Source organism: Protopterus annectens, chromosome 3.part0 (genome assembly GCF_019279795.1).
Source record: "Protopterus annectens isolate FY-2018-M chromosome 3.part0, PAN1.0, whole genome shotgun sequence".
Classification (NCBI taxonomy): domain Eukaryota; kingdom Metazoa; phylum Chordata; order Ceratodontiformes; family Protopteridae; genus Protopterus; species Protopterus annectens.
Window position 1 is genome coordinate 1,184,611,647 of NC_056731.1, and position 22,769 is coordinate 1,184,634,415.

At 37.8% G+C, this 22,769-nt stretch overlaps 1 protein-coding gene across 2 annotated transcripts in view; it reads right to left on the reverse strand.

Annotated features, from left to right (window-relative positions):
- Positions 1 to 3,974: 3,974 nt before the first annotated feature.
- ELOVL2 (ELOVL fatty acid elongase 2) overlaps positions 3,975 to 22,769 on the reverse strand; it is a 921,742-nt gene continuing 902,947 nt past the window's right edge. For both annotated transcript variants that reach the window (XM_044065398.1, XM_044065397.1), the window contains one exon: positions 3,975 to 4,833. In XM_044065398.1, coding sequence (XP_043921333.1) covers positions 4,705 to 4,833 — 129 coding nt within the window. In that variant the 3' untranslated portion in view covers positions 3,975 to 4,704. The remainder of the gene's footprint in view (positions 4,834 to 22,769) is intronic.

Below are 22,769 nucleotides of genomic sequence, written 5' to 3' on the forward strand. Positions count from 1 at the left end.
TTCAAAGTAAAGAAGACAAGGAAATGGACAGGTATGATGCGTGGGACAATTTAATAGCTCCGTTGGGTGTAAAGGTGCACAAGGTAAGAGAATTTACTCTTAATAACAAAGAGACACATTGTGACATATCTGAGACTTTTTTCAATGGAAAATTGTCTTGGAGAATATGAAAAAAGAAATACTGTAACCCATGAAATCTATGTGATAAAAGCATTTAACAGGGAAACAAAGAAAATCCATGTACAATTTTGTACAAAGGTAGAAAAGAGAGACTTTCAAAAGGACATTTTAAAACTTTATGTAAAGAAGTATTGCACATTGCAAAAGTTTATAATCAAAGGGTTTAAACTGGTTTTAAGGGACTGTAACATTGTGTTAAAAAATAGAAAAAGAAAAATATACATATGCCAAGCATGATAAATGTAGAGGGGAACAGGCATGTCATAAAATACTTGGCGACGACCCAAAATGTTTTTTCTTTTCCTTCCTTCCTTTTTTTTATGGAGAAGAAAAATATTTTATAAATAACAGTGATAAAACAAAACTGTTATATTTCTGTGGAAAATGGGACATAATACAAAAAAATGTTTGAAATGTTATAAATTTAACAAAATTTGAAATCTATGGATGGATTGTAAAATGAAAGTAAGAAAAAACAGAATGAAAATGATCAACGAGAAGAAATTTTCGACACATATATATATATATAAGGAGAATAACAATAAAAATACAGAATATTACATTTATAATGTAACAGAAAGTATTCTAAGAACTAAGCCAACATGTCAAAGAAGAAAGCAGATGTTATCAGCAGAGATGACTGCAAGTAGGGGTAACACAGTTAGACATTTTAGACATAGCAGAAACTGAAGAAAAAATAGATGAGAAAAAATAATGGAGGGGACTTAGTAGAAGGGACTGAAATAAGCGATGAAGAGTACATACATTGGAAGACAGTAAAATAAAAAGAATTCTATTGGTAAAGGGTAAAATATAGAAAAAGAAAATTTAAAGGGATAAGTACAAATGAGAAAGAAAAAGGAAAATGATTAAAAAAAAAAAAAAAAATATATATATATATATATATATATATATATATATATATATATATATATATATATATATATATATATATATACACACACACACACACACACACACACACACACACACACACACACACACACACACAGATAATTGTTGAGGTGGTTTGACTCACAGTCACAAGGTACAGTGTTTGATTCTTACCTTTGGGAGGAAATTGGCTAAGCTCTGAATGGCCCATTAAGGCAGTTAGCCTAGTGTGAACCTATGAAACCATGAATCTATGAAAAAGGAAAAAATGAACATTTTAGAGTACTTTCTGTAAATGTGAATAGTATTAAGAATATAGTAAGAAGAATAGGGATTTTTGAGAGGAGTAATACATATGATGTAGCTATAATTAAATTAGAAAACACAAGATTTAAAAAAAAACAAAAAACAAAAAAGATTACAAACAGAAAAACTATGCAGAAGAAAGATAATCTGGAATTCTGGAAATGAGAATTTTTGTAGAATAGCCATATTTGGTTGAAAAATAGAAACTGTATTACAACTTTAGCAAAAATGGGAAGATTAACCATTGTAGATTTAAAAATGGAAAGAACAAGTATATATTATAATTACAACATTATATGTTTGTACTAATTGTAACGAAAGGGAAAGCTTATTTCATTATATTTTAAACTATGTGGTGAAAAATATGAATGTTATAACAACAGCAGACTTTAATTGTGGCTTAAGAGGCAAGTGTAAAAAGAAAGGAAAATGCTATAAGAAAAATCTTAGAAATTATAATATGTAGTAAGTTAAAATTTGGGAAAAATTCATGGACTTGAAAAAGGGGCATGTAGCTGAAACAAGATTTTCTGATCATCTTAAGTGTTGCAAGAGATAAAGTAAAGGAATATATAAAAATAGGCAAATGAATAAAAAAGATAATGAGAAACCATGCAATGGAGGAGGAAAGATATTAGTAATACAGTTATGAAAAGATTGTATTACTATGAGAATATTTTATTTAAAAAAATGGTGTAAAGGGTGGAGTATATTTAAGGAAAAATACAAAAACTATTTTTTTAAGTGGCAATATGATGTGAGAAAAGTAGAGAAAAAAAGATATAAATGAACATATAATACACTGAGAGAGTTAGAACAATATGATAGAAAGTACTTTGACAAAGAAAAAGAATTATCTAAAAGAAATAAAAAAAGAATTGTTATATAAGCAAAGATATTTTTACAAGGAAAAAAGAAGAATTATCAAGTTGCTTAAGCAGACTAGTAAACAAAGATGGTAGTGTAATGAGAGAAATAAAAAATGCAATACGAGAAATAGAAAGAACCCAGGAAAAGATTATGGATAGTGTAGTGTAATACAATATGTACAAGAAATGTTTAAAGAAAAAAAGAATGCAGTAAAAACATGAGATGTAAAACAAATTAAAAGAAAAAGAGAATAAATAATGAGTTGGAAAACGAGATTTCTTTATATGAGCTAGATAAAGTATTAGGACAAGTAAATATAGAATTGTCTGCAGGCCCAGATGGAATAGGGTATGAAATGTATTAAAAGTTATGTGACTGGCAAAAATAATATGTTTTAAAGATTTTTAAATGTTTTAGCAAGTTTAAACATTAATATGGGACAGAATAAGGCAGAAAGATATTTAGTACTGTGTGTGCATGTGTCTTGGGGCAAGCTGTTGTTTTTATACCATATATTTGCATGAATAACACAAATAATCTTTTTCAGTTTAGGTTCAAAAGTGTGTACTAGACTAATGACCACTGGGACCTTTTTAAGCCTAGCAATGCATCTCAGATCTCTTAAAAATTCTAGTACCCTTGATAAGTGTAAGCACTGGCTTGGGTGATGAAATATTTACAAGCATGGGCCTGGGAAATGAACAATTTATATGCTGCCTGTGTCCATTAGAGGCAAGGATAACCAAAACAGGGATGAATTTCCTGTTCCCCATTTAATTGCCCATTTTACAGTGGAATTAGGTTAGGGAGGAACTCTACTTCATGTAGATGGGGAGCCCGTTCTGGAGAAGGGGTGGTCTCTGGGATACATGCCTGTCTGTCCAGCAGGTACCATTTATATCCCAGGCAATGTTTAAGTCTTTAGAATGGGTAATTCTGGTGCTGTTTGTTTTGAGGATATTAGCATGAAATGTGAATGCCAAATATCATACAACTCTTTCCACTTCCAGTGGAAATGTGCAAGCTAATCAAAAACACACATTTAAAAAACAGAGCCTCAAAAATGATGAAAAAGTATAAGCACATTAGTAAAGAGATAGCAATAAATCTATAGACTATAATGAATATATTACAAAATTCTACCACACAAGATCATTTATATTTGCTTCACAAAAGGGAGATGGAACATGTCCTCTTTCTGTAAATTATTATTGCCAGTAGTATGATGGTTATGCAGTGATTGTTTTCCTGTGTACTAGACAACTTAAAAAAAAATCACATGATGAGGCGGGTTCATAAAGTTGTGTGAAGGGGTATAGGGACATCCTGTGCAGGGGAAAATAAGGCCTGAAAATAGGAAAGTTCCTCCAAAAGAGTGACAGTTTAGAGGTCTGGTCGGAAAACACTGGAAAACTTGTGTGTGTGTGTGTGTGTGTGTGTGTGTGTGTGTGTGTGTGTGTGTCTATAATGGACCTGGATAAATCAATTTTTGTCTGATGAGCAATATCAAATGGATGTGGTTCTGACTACATCAGCACTAGTGATATGCAAGAATAAGGTCACTAACAGTAACTTACAGACAGACCTGGGCTTGAAATAAAAGTTGTAGGTTAGAAAGGAAACAAAACAGCAAAAGTTATAAAACAAACCGCTCATCATTTGCACATTCTGCTACATTTTCACTAGAAAGCAAAAATAACTACATTTTATAACCAAAACAGGGATGAATATTAGAAATGGATTTATTCTTTGTGTTGCATTTTTTATTACAGAACCAAAATTTTTGTTCCCAGAATGCAACTGGCAAAAAATTGTTGGTGCTTTATTACCTCAATTTTTGAATACAGTACAGAAGTAAAAATATAACTTGTTTGTACCATTATGGTATACTGTTGCAACATTTGAAGCAAGACATAAAAGTCAAGACTAGAGAAATATAGATGTAATCATTTTAAGTACCTGAAGCTAATATCTTCATTTGTGAGGGCTTATAGGTATGCCCATCTAATGAAGCTTTGTAGTTTGTCAGCCCTTAGGAATTCAAAGTAAGGCATGTTAGCTGATTAATCTTTTAAGAGGTTTTACCGTTGAGCATATACAAACAGAATGCCATGTTCTGAAATGCTGTTTAGAAGATAAACAATACTAATATTAAAACAAACAAAAATATACTGAAATTCACATTGTAGGATTGTCCTAAGGCATTAATGTAAATTACAAATGTTAATTGAAAACAATAGATCAGAATATATTTGATCTCATTCATGTGTTTGTAGATGTGAATTGATTAGGTACAGTGCAACACTGTTAAACTGAGGTCACAAAAATTGGAATGCTAATGCATCCAGTATGACATCATTTTTCAATATTTTTGCTATTTTACAACTAGAATCTGCATCACAATTGAAGATGAAAATGTGTGATATAACTGATGATCTTCAGTCACTGAGATTTCTATTGTTCTTTCTTCTGTAACACACCATTAGCTGCATATATATAGCCATTGTAGTATCCATTCTTTAGGTCTGCTGATGCTGCAGAAATCTCCTTTGAGTCTTGTCTTGGAGATCTCTTTTTGTATGCCTGTTATAATAAAAAGTCAGGTCATTACTTTCATTAGCTGTATAATTTCATTATTTGCAGATACAATGCTTTTGATTTTTATGCTTAAAGGAGCCTGTCAGATCTTGCTTAGCTATTTATTCTTCTCAGAAAGGTAACATCACCAGTTAACACATATGTTGAAGAGCGCTAAATTTTTTAAACTTCTTTCTTGATCAGCTTTCTTCAAGATGACACCAGCTGATTTGTTAATATTAACCCAAGAAGACCCATAATAACAAGAGTATAAAGGACATTTTGCTTGTTCAAATGGAAGTAAGAGTGCATAAGATGAAGACAAGGAACATGGTCCATGCTAAATTACCATCTTTTTTATAAGGTTTCATCTTACATGCTGATTTTAAACCACACTGATTCTCTCCAGCAAAGTAGATGTGTGCATATTTGAATCGAGGGTGTAGATATAAATAACCTACAAACTACAAAAGGTCACCAAGGAAAAAGAGAGGCATTGTGACATGTTTTAAGATGCAAAGTTATATGCCTACATCCATGCCCCAAGCCATTAGTAAGACTGACACTGATTCCCAAATGCAGGATAATAAATAGTCGTGCTTATGACATCACTCACTGTGGATGTGGTCTCCTACATGCTCCACATCATAATGACATATCTTATCTCAGCCTTGTTTCACAATTAATTTGACTAGCACAATATGACCAATTACAGATATAAGAATACCGTTTCTGTACTGTCAGTTAAATTTTTGATATGGTGGATTATTTAGAAAATATAAACTATTGTAGCTATGTATATCTAGTGTATTAGATTGTTTCACAGACATAGGACATGTACAAACATATACACAGGATACATTGAATGTTGAATTGATACTCTCAGAAGTGCACCAGGCTGGCAGCAGTTCCTTGAGGTTTAAATTGCTTCTGACACATGCTATTTTTTCAAGGGGGTTATCCCCTTTTTATCATCCTATGGCTCCCTAACCAGTGCTCCACCACCATCAAAGGGTCTACTAGATGCCTACATACCTCAGCAGGCTGGAGACAATGTAGAAATTAAGGTTGTCTGTCAATCATTCTCCACTGGGTGGTTCATTTAAGATCTAACCTTTTACTCCCTCTTCCCTATCATTTCCCATTGTAACATCCAAAAGGTGGACATGCAATGGGAATGTGTGTTTTTTTTTGCCCCACCTCCTCTGTAGCTCAGACATGTCCCTAGCCTATTCCACCCTTTGGACAATGCCTGCACCCCCAGCCTTTACCATGAATTGTCACAATTGACACCCCCCATAATTGCCCTCTCCCAGGGTTGGTAATGCTTATGTTGCCTGATGTTCTGTCAGTCACCTAATCCACTGATTGAACCCTGGTTGGCTGGGCCATAATCAGGGCTTTATCCTTCTATGCTATCACAGTAGGTTCTGATGCATGCTTAACAAAAATATCAGTTGCTGAATGGTAGAAAGCAGAACATGAGTTGCATTTTCAAGAATCCAGTCTCACACTCCTGACCCGCTGCACACCTTTAAACTGAAGCCACCTCTTCATCTATAGGATTTGCTGTAACAACAGCCTTTTTTGTTAAAGATCGCTGATGTCCCTGCTTAATTGATTACATGTATAGATCTGCAATCATAGGATTGTATCTATATCTTTTGACCTCACAAGATGCAAACAGTGAGAGTTTTAAAACATGAGGAGAACAAATCTAAGATGATGTTCCTGCTTAGTTTAGCAGAAGCATATTGGTGTCAAAAGTGAACAAAAATCAAACCAGAAGTAGATAAAAATCAGGCAGCAACTGAATGTCCCACAAAACAAAAAAACAAACAAAAAAAAGAATATGAGTTAAGGACACCTCTGTGAAGCAGTCCATGTAGAACAAATATACCTTTTAGTGAAACATATCCTGACCAAACAAAAATGCTACAGCAGTAAGTGTAGTATAACCAAAGAGGAACCGTGAAATACAACTATATATATACATACACATGTATGCATGTAAGTGCAGAATCACACACATCCATACATATATAAAAGGACATGTGTAGTAGGGGGAATTTTCCTGCTGCCCCGGCCAAATTTCTCCTAATCAGTAAAAATACCATCTCTGGTCTCACCTGAAAAGAGGCCAGTGGCCTAGTGGAGATAATCTGTTGAACAAATCACAGAAAATAAATATATCTATGTGTGTGTCTATATATAGATATTTGTGTGTAATATATATATATATATATATATATATATATATATATATATATATATATATATTTATATTAATATATATAGAGAGATATAGTCTATATACATTCAATTTCAATGAATTGCATTTCACTGAATCACAGACCACTGAAAAAAAAAATCAATAAATACAGATGTTATTGAAAGCAAATTTGGTTGAATAGTGATTTATAGAAAACTGTGATGCAGTCTTGTATTGTAAGGTTATATGAACCGCAAAGCAAATTAGTGTAGAGCACCATTTGTATCTTGCCAATGTCCACTCTGGTATTGCACTTGTATCTCTAGAATATACCTCTCAACCTCGTAGAGCAAGAAATCTGGACAAAGCCACAAATAATTGGGGGACAAAGGCCAAAAAATAGGAACACTTTTAAATATTGCTCTTACAAACTTAGAAAGTTGATAGAATAACAAGTTTTGCATGAGCATAACTTTATTGAAGGCATTGAAGTCTGGAAATCAAATGCCTGCCATTATTTTCTGACATTAGTCTTTGATGATTTGTTAAAGATTTGTAAGAAAACTACAATTTTATGAGAAACAGACCGAAAATGTGAGTCATAATCTGGACAGTTGAGAGCTATGCTCTAGAAGTTTGTTTTTATCTGCTAGCAGTGATTCACCATGTGAGGTGTTTTATCTTTTCTCTCTGCGTGACTTTAGGATTACTATATTTAAGAATTAAGTAAGGGGATGTGGGAGGTGAAGGGTGCCTTTCCTCAGTACAAAATTAAATGAATAAACTTTTGCCATTACTGTATCTGTAGTCAAGGCTTTCATGTATGGTATCGGTGACACCCACTACTGCTGCCAATATGTGATGGGTACCACTATGTGTCATCCTTACACTGGGCCAGTAATCATGAAACCTGCATCTTTACCACTGACACTGAAAAAGGACGTGCACATGGAATACAAATGGATACACTCGGTATTTCCAGATGCAGACCTCTTTGCATCAAATACAATTTCTCTTAAGAGCACACACAGGTTACACATTCAGCCCAGGGTCTGGATGCATCTATATCTGTCTTGCTTCAGATCCTTAGTAAGACTCCCCACTGGTACAGCTGTAGGGTTGGGTCCTCAGCCGAGTGTCCAGGCCAAGTCCTCCAGCACCATCTCTGTAAATCCAGTGCTTCATGTCCCTGCCCCAAGTAGATGACACACACATACACTTTAAGATTTAGTTTACACACACACATCTGGGAAAGGCTGTCACAGGTTTACTAGATATGCCCCCTTCTGCCCAGACTATAATGTAGATTCACTGCTACAAGACACTCCACAATCAGCTACTCTAAGGCCCTTAACAAAGGGTGTCCAATTATACTATGTAATATTACTATTAATACAATGGTAGTAGTTCACCAAGATGGCTAGACCTTCTGGAGTGGCCCACACAATGTCACCAAATAAATATAAGTACTCCCAGGGGTTACATACTCTCTGCAAGAACCAGCCCTAATAAATAATAAAAGAACATGAAAATATTGAATATATATTCACAGTAAACCACAGAGTTCAAATCACAGAAAATATTGGAATTAAAATTGATGGGCAGACTCATAGAAATAAAGAAAAAGCAATCTCTAAACTAAGCTTCACTATATTCCTGACTGAATCTAAGAGAATTATACCTTGCCCTAATAACTTACTTGGGCAAGGCAAGATGAAATACATGAGTAGTCTTTCTAGTTAGGCTCCCAAACAGAATACTCTATATTCTGAGATTACTCCCTGTAAAATATAATATCCAAGATGACTTGCAGAATGACCTCATCTGGTCACTGGACTCTAGGTTCCAACAATATTTCCTTTTGAAGTTTGAGACAGGACTTTAGAAGACTGCTACAATACACATTTAGAGCTTTTATGGCAATGCCTAGGCACCAGAAGCATTTACAACACTTCCCCCTTATTTACAAAAGCTAACAGATAATGGCTGCTCCCAGACCTACCATCTTATCTCACTATAAAATCATCCAAGGCCAACTTTGAGAGAAAAATTGCAATAGATTCAAAACAAAATCATAAAGGCCTTCTCAGCTATGTTAAAAACCTGGTTGGACTCTCCTCCCATATGAGCAGAATTAGTCAAATGATACTATCCCAGTGGTGTGTAGCCTCCCAGACATCTCAAATGTGCAGGTGCTGATCATGAAGGGATTCACATTAGCCTAGTATAAACCTATGAACCTATGAATCTCTGGGCCTACTCAGCTCTGTGGGGGTGCCGTTCAATGATTTAACAGCTCATTTACATTTCCCTTATTTTCTTAAAATAATCTAGCTGGTTAACCATTGCTGTGCCAGTGTCCTCTATTAAAACATATACATTTAATTCAGATAACATAATACATGTACATTCCTCTTAATTTCAGCATGGTGCAGTGTTGATGCATTTTAACACAATTAACACAAGCAAAGCTCACAAATACATTTTCAGCACAAGCATCTGTATAGATCAGTTTGATATACTAATGACATACAATTATTTACAAAATTCCAGATAGCTGTGCTGGCACAAGTAATGCATCCACTACCCTACTTCTCTCTGGCATTGCTGGCAGTACTTCCTATTGTCACAGTACCTTACCATTGGCATCTGCCAGTTGTGCCTCTGACACCTTGCACCCAGGGCACCTATCCCCCTCACCTTGCCTTTACTCCCCACATTTTAACTTAATTACTACTAACCTCAAATTCACTTCACTCAATGTATAAAAAAATCTAAGCTACACAAAAATGTCGATATTTGTGCCAAACGCTATTTATTTACATTTCAAATTCCTGGAACTTCTTCAGAATATTTTAAACTTCAAACAACTGACATTAACAACCACATAACAATCACATTGTCATTCTAAACCAAACAATGCCAAGTATAAATTAATTAACAAATAATCTAATTTACCTTTGGTAGCATAATAACAATTGCAACATTCGTAGACACCGTCTCTTAATAAACTTCACAAGTGCATCCTATAAAAATATCTGTATTAAAAATATTAATAAAAATGATAAAATTATATTCTGTTATTGATATTTATGTTCTTTCAAATAATCAAATTCTTGCTTTCCTAAGTGTCAGTAAACTAGTAATTGATAATCTGTCACTTATCCATGGTGTGTGGATGGAATTCAACAAAATTAGTGAAGTTCACTGGCCTTGTCTAATTGGGACATATACCTTCTCCAAAATATAAGGGAGGAATTTCTTAAAACTTACACAACTGTGGGCATGCCTACTATGTGTGTTCTGCATATCATCTTTGATACTGATATATTCTCTTCGTCAAAGCCTTCTCTGATGGACAAGTCATACAAAGTGCAATATAAACAACACCTTTGTGCCAAAAGCAAGTTTAACCATAAGTGAAATACCTATGTACTCCTGGAAATGCAATCCTTGGATTTTATAAACCATAATCACATTGTGGTAAGCAATTTTGCATGATATGCAAGTGATTCAAATATGCACATAGCATTAGTGGTGAAAGCCAAGCACCAGAGCTACCCACAACATGTACTAGTGGTAGTATAAGAAGATGCTAATGAATGACTACTAAAATGAGGGCTTTGTGTATGTAAATAAGGTAAATCAAGATGGTGGAGTGAATCAGAAACATATAAAGAACAAGACATGTAGCTCTAACACTAGCTAAAAACCTCATGTTCTTGTTGGAGAATCAGAGGGGTTGCCATGGTATTAGTTAACTTGTACATGAAGTGTGCTATTACTGCCACTGTGAACCATGGTTGCATGCATCATTGCCCTCAAAGGTACGGCTGTGCTTAACATTTCATGGATTCTACAGCTTTGACATTGTGAGCAAGCACCATGTGGATAGGGACATCATGCAGGACCTAGTAGACATCTTCGCTTCATCTGCAAGCTAGTGGGAGACATGGTTTACCTATCCCAATGGATGCCAGGGTGTGTGTGGCTTTATGTATACTAGTAACGGAGAGTTTTCAACAACCAGCAGGGGATACAGTGGGGGTATCTCAGGCATCTACCTAGAGAATATTCTATCAGTTCCTGATGCCATGCTGAAGAATATAAAGGACATATATATCACTTCCATGTACCACAAAGGAGACAGTCAACACCATGCAGGACTTTTATGATACAGCTCATTTCCTTGAGGTATTCGGGGACCATAGAGTGCACCCTTTTTGAAATAAAGGTCCCATTTGAAGACCTGGGAATAAGGTATATGAACTGTAAAAGTCACTCCATTAATTGCCAGGTGGTCTATAATGCACAGGGTTTCATCTATAACGTACCTACAGGCCACCCAGGCTGTTACCAATAGCCTTTAGTGAAGGGAGTTTTATGACACCTTGTCCCTATCTAGAGACAGATTAGGAGTTAATTACTACTTCTGCACTTCACTTTATTTGGACTTTGTTTTATTAGTTCTCTTTCTTTTTCTTATGTTAATGTGGATTGTAAAAATGACTTGTGTTATATCATACTAGCTTTTAGCTGTAGGCTAGGCTCATTACTATGTATGAGGTTGTCAATCATAGTTTATTATAATTTGTGCGTTTTATGTATATATTAGCTTTCCATGAGTTAAAGCTGTTATTGAAATACTGATCTGATAAGTCCATTTGGTGGACAAAAGTGCTTATCATAAATTAAAGATGAGTTATTCCAGTGACTAACCCTATTTGAGTTTGTTTCTTCAGTATCTTCATAGAAGAGGAATTAACATCTGAAGCTTTAGATTGTTTGTTACTATTACTTAATATTGTAATGGTTAAGTGTTTTTATTTTTCATTTTTTACAAACACCAAGGAAGTGAGGTCAGTCCTCTACCTTAATGCAGGGGACAGTTATCTCCTCTTATCTCTTTTATGGTTTTGGTACATCTTCAACATATGTCATGGGCAACCTTTATCAGTGGTTTATGAGGGGGTGACTTCCCCCAGGCACAACTTATTAGTGATGCCAGATATGCACAACTTATTAGTGATGCCATATATGTACTGGAGCCCTTGCTGATGACACCCATCAGAAATCTACAGAATGAAACAAACCAGGGATCCAGCTATGCCCTATCACAAACTATTTATTTATTTACTTAACATTTGTTAACTGGGAAAGTCCGACTTGAACAAAGACAATTTTCAATGGAGGCCCAGGGAGAAATGCTCCAGATGCATGTCTTTGTAACATGGGAGGAAACTGGTGCACCCAGGGGAAATCCACACAAACACAGGAATGACATGCAGACTCCACACAGAAGGCACTCCAGCCGAGAATCAAACCAGGGAACCTCTTGCTATGAGGTGACAACACTACCTCTGTACCACTGCGACATCCAACTAGGGCCATTGTGGAGAGTGTGTTTGGGATGCTGAAGGCATGCTTTCAGTAGCTGGATGTATCAGGTGGTGCCCTGCATTATGATCCTGGCACATATGAAAAAATGCAATGCGACACAATATCTTGCATAAGAGGGCGTTACAACAGGAAGAACAGATGCAGGAGAATATTTGCCAGCACACCAGGCAGTGGAGACTGAGCCAGATGAGGAGTCAGTGGTGCACCCAGGAGCAGGGGATGAAAATGCTAAGCAGAGGTGGGTGCAGTCTGCATTCACACTGGCAAAGAAGCAACAGCTTGCACACAGCTTCAGCCCACAGCACAGCATACATATTACAGTAAAAGTGAAATACGCAAACCCATCACCAGACTGTATTTATTCATGCATAAGATGGCCATAATGTGTGTCAGACAAAGACAACTTAAATTACACAGTACAAAGGGTGTGGGTATCATTATTTGCACATGGGTGGGAGGAAGCACAAGTGTGCATACCTCTCAACTTCTAACAGCAAGAAATCTGGATAAAACTATAAATAATGGGGGGATAAAGGACCAATAATAGAGGCATTTTTTAAATATTGCTCTTACAAACTTACAAAGTTAATAGAATAACAGGTTTTGCATTAGTGTGAATATTGTAAAGCGGATGAAGTCTGAAACTGAAATTTCCCTCATTATTTTTCTGACTTCAACCCGAATATTTGCCAGTAAACTGCAATGTTATGAGAAACAGACCAAAAATATGAAGCAAAAATCTGTACAATTGAAAGGTATGGACTGTGCCATGTCTTCCACAGGGAGATGAGCAAGTGTGGTAGAAACTGAAATTTTCTGTGAGCAGTGTTTTTAAGACATGGGCCTGCAGGGGGTTATTGAGGAATGTCATGAGTTGGGCCAGTGGCACTGGCAAATTGACTGTGCAGTTATGCGACTGTATTGGTTTGTATGCATGTATGTTGGGACACAAGCTACTGGATAGGTCCAGGGAATGCATGTTAGATGGTTGGACATCCAGAACATGCTCTAATCTATAAGCCCTGCCACTACTAGGAGTTACTTGGATAATAACACAGCCCTGGTGGTGTGCTGTGTGACAGTGAATGTTGACTTTTACTAGATGTGCCACTGCTGTGACATTCACAAGCTTGGGGGTGTAGACCCCTCCTCAACCAATGTTGACATGGAAGTGCTGGTGGTACCTGATTATGACCTCGGCTATCCTCAGCCATGATGGTCACCATTGGTAGAGGCAACAAAGGACTGGCTGCATGGATGTCACCTTCCACACAGCATATGAGCATGGAAGAACTGCGTGTGTGCCAGTATGTTATTAAGTCTAATAGGTCACACACTCCTGGAGGCCATCTCATCACACCCTGCATTCTCAAAATCAATTCAGAAAAGAGACTGTGGGGATACCATCCTGTGTCTCTGCAATGACCCTGAGCAAACACTGGGATGCACCCATTGACACAGCTATTTCAAGAGGATGTCAGTATGTGTGTTTCTGACTAGTACCAGTAAGCACCCCATTTGCTCACCCTTCGCTCCTCACCCTATGGGGCTTAGGCCAGGCATTGAGGACTGACCCAAGTGGAATTTCACTCTGCTCTGACTGGTAATATCCACAGTAACATGTCCTCCCTGTGTGGTGTACGTCCACTGGGTGCTTGTAGGTACAGATGCTGTGTGTGGTCTGAGTAAAAGAGGCAGTGGCACACACTCTGTGTCCAGAATACAAACATGTGGTATTCCACGACTGTGGCAGCTGATCATCACCATCATCAGAGTCAGATAACCCTCCAACATTAGGAGGTGGCAGTTCCATGGTGGTGGTACCAGACACAGATTAACCAGTGAACACAACACAGCTCAAAGGCTAGTGTAAGTAAAACTCACCAGCTCTGGCATACTCCCATGCAGACTTAGTACTTCACCATGTACCAACAGTACTAGATTCTACCATACTTAAGTTAGGTGCCCATTGATGATCTGCAGTATCCTAAACATTCAGTATAAATGAAATGTGCAGTGTGTAGTGCAATGAACAGTAATCATACAGTAAAGCAGGTATGGCAGTACCCACCTGGGGCATCCCCCAACGATATTCTTGAAGCACATTACAGCTCATTTATGATGTCTTAAAACTGTACTGTGAGATTATGTGGAGTTTGTTGCACCTCTGACATAGGCCAAAAACAACTTCATCTCATTACCCCAACTTCCTATGCAAGATGGAGCAAATTTTTTTTAGTGGCTAATGAAAGTTGGTGGCCCTATATCTGACCTGCTCATAACTGTGATCCAGCCACTGATAGCAATGGTGTCAACCACAACATCCTGCCAAGCAAGATCTTGTTACAACTATTCTGCAGCACCCTGCATAAAGAGCTGCTGGCCATGGAGATGGAGGGTCTGCAATAGCACCTCATTCCCCACTTCAGAGAATTTGCTTTTTGTACAGTTCTTCTTTTTGAGGGCCTGGTTTTCCCATGCTTATCCTTACCAGACATATAGCAGAGTCACCATGCCAATAACAACTGCTCCTGCCCACACTATCTTTCTGTATAAATCCTGGTCTTTATACTCCACTGAGGATGCTAATCCTATGCATAGAAGTTCATCCCTACCATTCCAACACTGTCAGGCCAGCAACAACCAATGGAAACATCGCTTACTCAACAAATCTTCAGCAAACACATAGGCTTAGAACTTGAAGGTGACATATCCCCAACTCCCCTTTTATTTCCATCTATGTGTTCTACATATATGGTATAGAAGTGTCAAGATGTCTGCCATTCTTTCCCATATCAAGATTAGACTACCTCCTTTAACACTTGTACTACAGAATTGGTGCTGGATGTGTTTCCTGTTTACCTTCAACACTTGGAAGTCATCATTGCACAATACTTGCTCTTGAAAACACCTGTAGCTTATTTTCCTCTTGGAGATCTAAGACTTATTCTCCAGTGTGATGAGGCTCTGCACAGCCATTCTTGCTTACATCACACAGATTTTGGTATGATGATTATACAGATGAGGACTTGACTCATGAAAGTCTCTGAATCAGTCAGGCTGCACATTGCACCAGTGAGCAATCCCTCACAGAACATTCTACATGGAGTTGTGCTCATGCTTGCACAGTTGCACAGTTGTGAGGCACAGTGCACATGCCTGGATATGAGAAAAGTACATGGGGCTTATGTGCAACTTTCAGCCTTAACCTGTGAAACTTGGAGTTGTCTTAGAGCATAAGTAGTAGCTTTGTTGAAACATATGCCGTGTATCTACACTCTAGTTGCCATGTTTCACATCTCCATTCCTGTACTACAGTATTCATAAACTGGGCTGAGCACTTATCAACCATGCCACTGACTGTGCTAATGAGATGCTTGACATTGTACAGCAAATCTCAGACTACGATTTGGGTGCAACAGTGAGATCCCAGCCATCACAGCTGGTGTTAACATTTGACAGCCCCAGCAAGTTTCAAGTATGGGGCCCCCTGGGCACTTCCAGTCCAAATATTGCCCTATTGTACCTACCCCTTCTAAGCAACTTTTTAGCTCTTCCTAGTACACACAATTAAACTGTAGTCAAAATGCTCTTACATTACAAAAGGTCTGTGTACCACACTAAGTTGGCCATCCCACAGAGAAATTACCATAATAACTGGCATTTGGTTGCAATGAAGCAACATTCTGATATTCTTATGTACAAGGACAGCCTTAGGTGAAATGGTTCCGTAGGTGAAGAGCTCTGCCCCCCACATCACAAATTCCCCATATTTTCTCCATCCTGGCTTTTCCCCTCCACCGGATTACTTCTTTCTTCCTTTCTCACATTTTGTCTTACTCTTCAGCTTTTTCTTGTATCCTTCGAGCACAACCTAATTGACCAAGAATGCACTGTAATAAAAGTGGAAGTAATAAATCAGGTAAGCCTGGAATGTGGGAGCTGCTATGCCCCTCTGAAGCCATGGGGTTGTATATGCTCTGAGGTGCATTTTATAGCTTTTTTAACAACCTTTTATTCCGATGATGCCAATGACAGGAATTCATTATTATTGCTGGCCTTTATTTTTCTTGAATCCTTTCAAGATATCCTAAATGGCTAAGACTGCACAGTAATAAGTGTGTAGAAAATAAGTGAATAAAACCATGGCTGTGACGGCTCCAAGACCCACCAGAAACCAATGTGTAATATTTGCTATTAGGTGCATTTAAGAACATTTTTCACCTTTTTGATGCAGTGATGGGTATATAGACTGAGTGTAATGCCTGCCTCCATACCCCCCACCAAAATAGAAAAGATCGCATTCTAAATCCTTCTGGTGTTAGAGCAGGATGAAAGTGAAGATGCAGAGGGACACATTCATATATTTCAAGTTGGCTGTTGTCATACATTTATACAACATTTTTTCCTCACCCCTACCTCTAAAAGGCAGTTATCTTCTGTGCACCTCTCTGAAGTAAGGCTCAGACAAACTGAAAGAACAAATAGAACACAATAGCATATTTCAACCTGTGGCTGTCAGACATATATATAAACAGCATGCCTTCTTAAATCTACCCCCAAAATATCGCCACCTGTCTAAGCATCTGACTTATGATTATGAGGAAAGTGAAAAATTAATCACCACAATAAAATTATTCTAACTGCACCTAGACAGTACATTGCCCTTACCAAACTATATCAGCTGCCTTTGGCCACCTTTCAGGCTTGTAAGCAAAACTAAAGAAATTAACATACTGGTCCTAGCCCTAAAAGAAGCTACAGAGACCTTCTATATACACCTGTGAGGTCTGTGAGAAAAGTTAAAGAAATAATGATCACACCGCCTCCTGGTCCACACAAAAGCTATAGCAATCTTCAGTGCATACCTCTGAGATTTGATAGTAAATTTAAAGAAATAATGACCCCAGCCCCAACAGAAACTATAGTGACCTTCTGTGTGCACCCCAGAGCAGGGACAGTTTTGGAATATGTAGGTTCATGGCAGGGACCCCCACTAAGTCTATATCAAAATCCACTTGTTAGTCTGGGATGCTGGGGTTGCCAGGGCCCTAAAATATGTAAATTTTGGGATGCATTTTATACCTTCTTTCTGAAAGATCCCTTTGCCCAAAAGAGTTATGTATGTGCCTGGCAATATTGTGGGTGTCCACAGATAAAAATTTGTGAAATTATTTTTAACAAACACATGCAATCAAAAACATACACACACACACACACACACAAAGCAAACTCACATTCAGGAAATGGATGAATGCCAGTTTTCCTACATGTCTTTGGGGTGTTAGAAGAAACTAGACCACTTGGTGAAAAGCCAGGAACTCAACCAGAGCCAACTGCTATGACATGGCAGGGTTACTCACTGCAACACTGTAACAATGAGCAGTTGCTTTCAAGCACATCCTGCTTCTGCCAAACTACCAAAGAGAGCCACCTATCATGTGCATGGCCAACTAGTTACTCTTAAATGCACTGCAATCCCCCCATGCCAATACAAGCATAATAGCAATGCTGATGCTTGTGATGGAAAGTGAAAGAAATTATGGCCAAATTGCTACTATTAATTACAAAGTAACCGTCCTCCCCACATATACAGTGCAACCTACACACACACACACACACACACACACACACACACACACACACACACACACACACACACACACACACACACACACACGCATAAGCCATCGGGGATTACCCAGTGATTTTCAAATTGTACACAGAGGAGATGTACTGCACCCCCCCATAAAAAGTATAGGCAGTTCGGACAACAGCAGCATGGTACAGAATCATATGCTACTCTTTCCACTGTCAAAGTGATAGGTCATGTAATGGTCTTAGCAGTAGCAGACAACCCCCATGATGAATATTGGCTTGAGGTAGCAATACATTAACTCCATGATTATATCACACAGAACGGCTTTTGATTACCATGCTACTTTGCAACAAGGGTCTATATGACAGTTAGCAGACTTGGCTTGCAATGCAGTACTGTGACAAGCCTGTGTACCACATCATGATAGCTAGTCTCACAAAGGTCCACTCACACCAATGCTGGTAGCACCCTTCTGTGTATTATCACTGGGAGGCAAGAGAAAGACTCAAGCAACCTCCTCTGAGTGTCTGCTTTTGTATAGGGTTTGGTTATTTATGTTACAGCAGGATGTTTCTTTTACCTTGTTCCAAAGTCCCTAGCAAAACTACTTTTTAATGACTGTACTCATAGCAAGCATGAACATAAAAGTATTATTTCCTTTATACTTTCTTCAAAGCATTCTGAAGGGGAGACAAAGTCTTTTGGCTTTTCCCGGTTAGGGGTTGCCACAGTGGAACTCCGGTCTGCTAATGATTGGCAGTGTATTTTTATGGTGCTGAGTTGCCAGCCCGATGCCCAACCTTCAAAGAAGGCACACCCATTCACGCACGCACCTACCTGCATGTCTTTAGATGTCACTCAACCATGGTGAGGACATGCAGACTCCAGACAGAAGGCGCTCCAGCCGAGAATCGAACAGGAGAACCTCTTGCTGTGAGGCGACAACGCTAACTGCTGCACCACCACGGCTAGATAGAGGACGCAATTATTACCAAATGTTTTTTAAGAGCAATCAGTAATTACCAGACAAAACAGAACAGCTGAAAGGAATGCTATCTTTCTTTTTGCTTAACTGCAGTTGATTTGTATGTACTGCTGTTAGTAAACAATTCAACACACATCAAGAGCCAAGAGGGAAATCTTCTATAGGGTCGTCATGTCTCCCATCCCCTGTTTATGTTACTTGCAGTAGCAGAATAAGAAAAAAAGAAAAACAAAACAGAGAGAGAGATCTGTTGATGGATAGTTACAAATGAAGGATTGTATACAACAAAAGAATCCCCTGCTGACAGCAACACTACCATAACGTACACTTCCCATTGTAAGTGCATACCGTGGGGCAGTCAGCGATGCATTCTTCTGCTTTGCTGATTTTCAATATTTCACAGAGAATTATATTGAATCTCTGTTACTTGCAAGGCACTGACTGCCAAATAGCAGGGATTATAAATGGCACTGGGTGCTAATACCTAAAAAGAGCATAACTTTGAGATATAAATTTAGTAAGAACAGGTACAAGTATTACAAAGAAAGACCTTCATGCCGCTGACTTTGTGTTTCTGCATGGATGTCATTAATCATTCTCACATACTTAAGCATGCAATCAGTGGAACCCTTGCAGTTCCAAAATATATGTAGCTGAGTATGCCTCCTAATACCAAACTAAGCCATAACAATATTAGTTGTATACCTATTTCAGCAAATGCAATATTTTATGTAACATTAGTTTGCCAGGTCAAATCAGTGACTGTCCAACGACATACCTCACAAATGTACAGTAGTTTGCAGACTATCCTCCATTTCATCTCACAGGTTTACCCTGCCCTTCTTAACTCTGACTTATTGGTAAATTATACATTACTGTTAGTAATGCAGACCTTGCCCTTCTATTAAATTTTTAAATGAGTTAGTATAATATTTAAAAACTGTCCCTGATTTTGGAACTTTGACCTCAAATTGTTCTGAGCAAAGAAGTTGAGAAATATGCTGCCCATAATCTGTAGTCCTGCCACTGTTCAAAATAGCAAGCAAAAAAAAAAAAAAAAAGATGAGGAGTGTCCTGCAAGGTAGTCCGATCAGATACATTTTTATCTTCAAAGTATTAGGGAACGGAGTGGCTAGCTATGTTCTATTACTATGCTAGGCAGATGCTCTCTCCAATTACCCATTTTATCAGGATTATGGAAACTGGAGAGGAGGCAACTTGTTTTTTTTGTTAAACATGTATAGTTTTTGTGAGGCCACAGCAAAGACCTGGATGATTGGGGCCGCTCCGCTGCTGTGGGTTTTGTGGGTGCCTAATGCTGACTATGCCAGCCATGACTGTCTGAATGGGGACCTGTATAGCGGTTATTGCTTCTAAGGGCACTGATAGTTGTAGGGCAGATTGGTGACACATCCTTAGAGACCATGATCTTTTTCTGTCTGTTTGCACACACCACACTGGTAGAGTTTTTAGTAGAATCTAGAACAGAAGCTGCCCTTAAAAAAGGATTACTTCAGCATATAAAATATTGCATAATAAATATAAGAATCAATCAGAGGAGGTTAGAAAGGATTAAGAAGAAAGATTTGATAAACAATTCACAAAGAAACAATGGCAGGATACATGTACGTCTCCCAAATATGCAACAAAATCTAGAAGATTTAGGATTTTTGTTTGGAAAAGTAGACTCCAGAGAATTTTTTCCACAGGTAGACAGCAATTGTTGGAGGTGTGATGGGGAAAAAAGATACTTGAGAACATGTTTTCTGGGAGTGTGGTGGGCTGGTGGACTTAAAGGATTCCCTGCGGGATGCACTTTTGGAAATGCTGGGTGGGTGGATTGTTGTGAGGAGAGACATGATTTTTCTGAGCTATGACACAGAATCAGAATTGCTTAGAGATGGTAAGGCCTTGCTGTGTTTAATTATGGTGGTGGCCAGAAAAGCAATTATTTAGAAAATGGAAATCAAAATATAAACCAACTATATTATAAGTAGGGAATATATTATAGGTTCATAGGTTCATAGGTAGGTATTAGGCTATCGGCCCTGGGGTCTATACAAGCCCAGCCAAAAAGGTACCCTGGCTTTTGCCACCCAAGAAAATTATTTTCCTGTGCCACTGTCGAGCAGAGCCACAGAGGTGATCCCTGGGGTGAATTTCCTATTTCCCATCCAATCATCAAGATTGTTCTTGATGAGTGCTAATGAGGAGCTTTGTTGGTCATTAACAGAAATAAAACAACTGGAATTGATATCTTTAGAAAAGGGTAGGAGCAAACTAAAAAGGGAAAAATGGGAACTGTGGGAACAATCCATACAAGGGAGCAATGAGCTTTAAAAGAAAGCAGGACTTAAATGAGCTATGTAATGTTTGACTGAAAATGGTTGGGTAGATTATAAGTGATGTATGATGTTTGCAACTGGGAGTGTGTCAGTATAGATTGTGATGTAAAATGCTTGCAACTAGGATTGTGTCAGTGTGGTTTGTTTTCGTTTCTATAAATGTATGATTGTCTATGTAGTAAGTGATGGTTTAATAAATATGTTTCTTGTTTAAAAAAAAGAGGGGCAGGAATTGAATAATGTATGTAATGTTGCTTATGTTATATAATATATAGCAATATATGTGAAGTATAATGTTTGTTAATGTTAATTTAATACAGTTTGATTACTTTTGTATACATTTAAAATTGCTTTGTCACAAGTGATAATTCAACAAAGGTGTGTTTAAAAAAAAACAAGGGGGAGATTTGTCAGGGCGCCAATATAGGATGGATGCCAGACTTGCAATCAATGCAGGCATTGGTACAGTAATCTGAGGAGGTGCCATCCAGACCACCTTCACCAATAAGAACACTTGTTTGATGACAAAGCTCAAGAGATGTACTGTAAGCATCATTTTCTTTGTTTTCACCTATACTATAACCCCGGCAGTTTGAAATGCATTGCACAAATGTCTGTTCTTCTTCTTCGCAAACAGCTCCTGAGACCATAGTGGAAAATCAGGACAAGTGCATCTGTTCCACACAAAAAAATAACAAAAAATATATAGATATATAAATATAAAACACATTTTATAAAAATTATATATATATATATATATATATATATATATATATATATATATATATATATATATAAAATCCCTCCCCCACCCCCCATTAAGGAAACCATGGTAAAAATTTCTCCAAAGCCAACTTCATGCTTCTTAAGACAGAAGTGGTGAACTTCATGACACCCATGCAGATGGACAATACAGTTACAACTGCTGAATCCTACACAAATGCACTCTGTAAGCATTTACACAAGTACATGTATCATGCTATCCCAAACAGAACCAAGACGCTATCCTCCAAAAAAAGGAAGCCAATCTGGTGGTCCCCTGCCATAAACAAACTGTACAACAGAAGGAAGAAACTGTTGCAGAGAGAGTAAAATCCCATGAGTGGAGGAGCTCCCTGGTCAGACTCAGTAAGAAGCTGAGATCCCTTATAAGATCCTCCAAAGCTAGCTATGAAAACAAAATTGCCACTAATTCTAAGGATAACCACAAAGCATTCTATAGCTATGTCAAGAATCTCGAGGGCAACACCCAGGTCTGCTCTGAGTTACAGCACAAAGGCACGAAAATTACAGAACCAACTGATATTGCCAACATCCTGGCAGATAGAGTCAGTGCTAACTTTACCCCCCCACCCCGTAAAGGGCCCATATCTATACAGGAAGAATGCAGAGTGTCTGTAA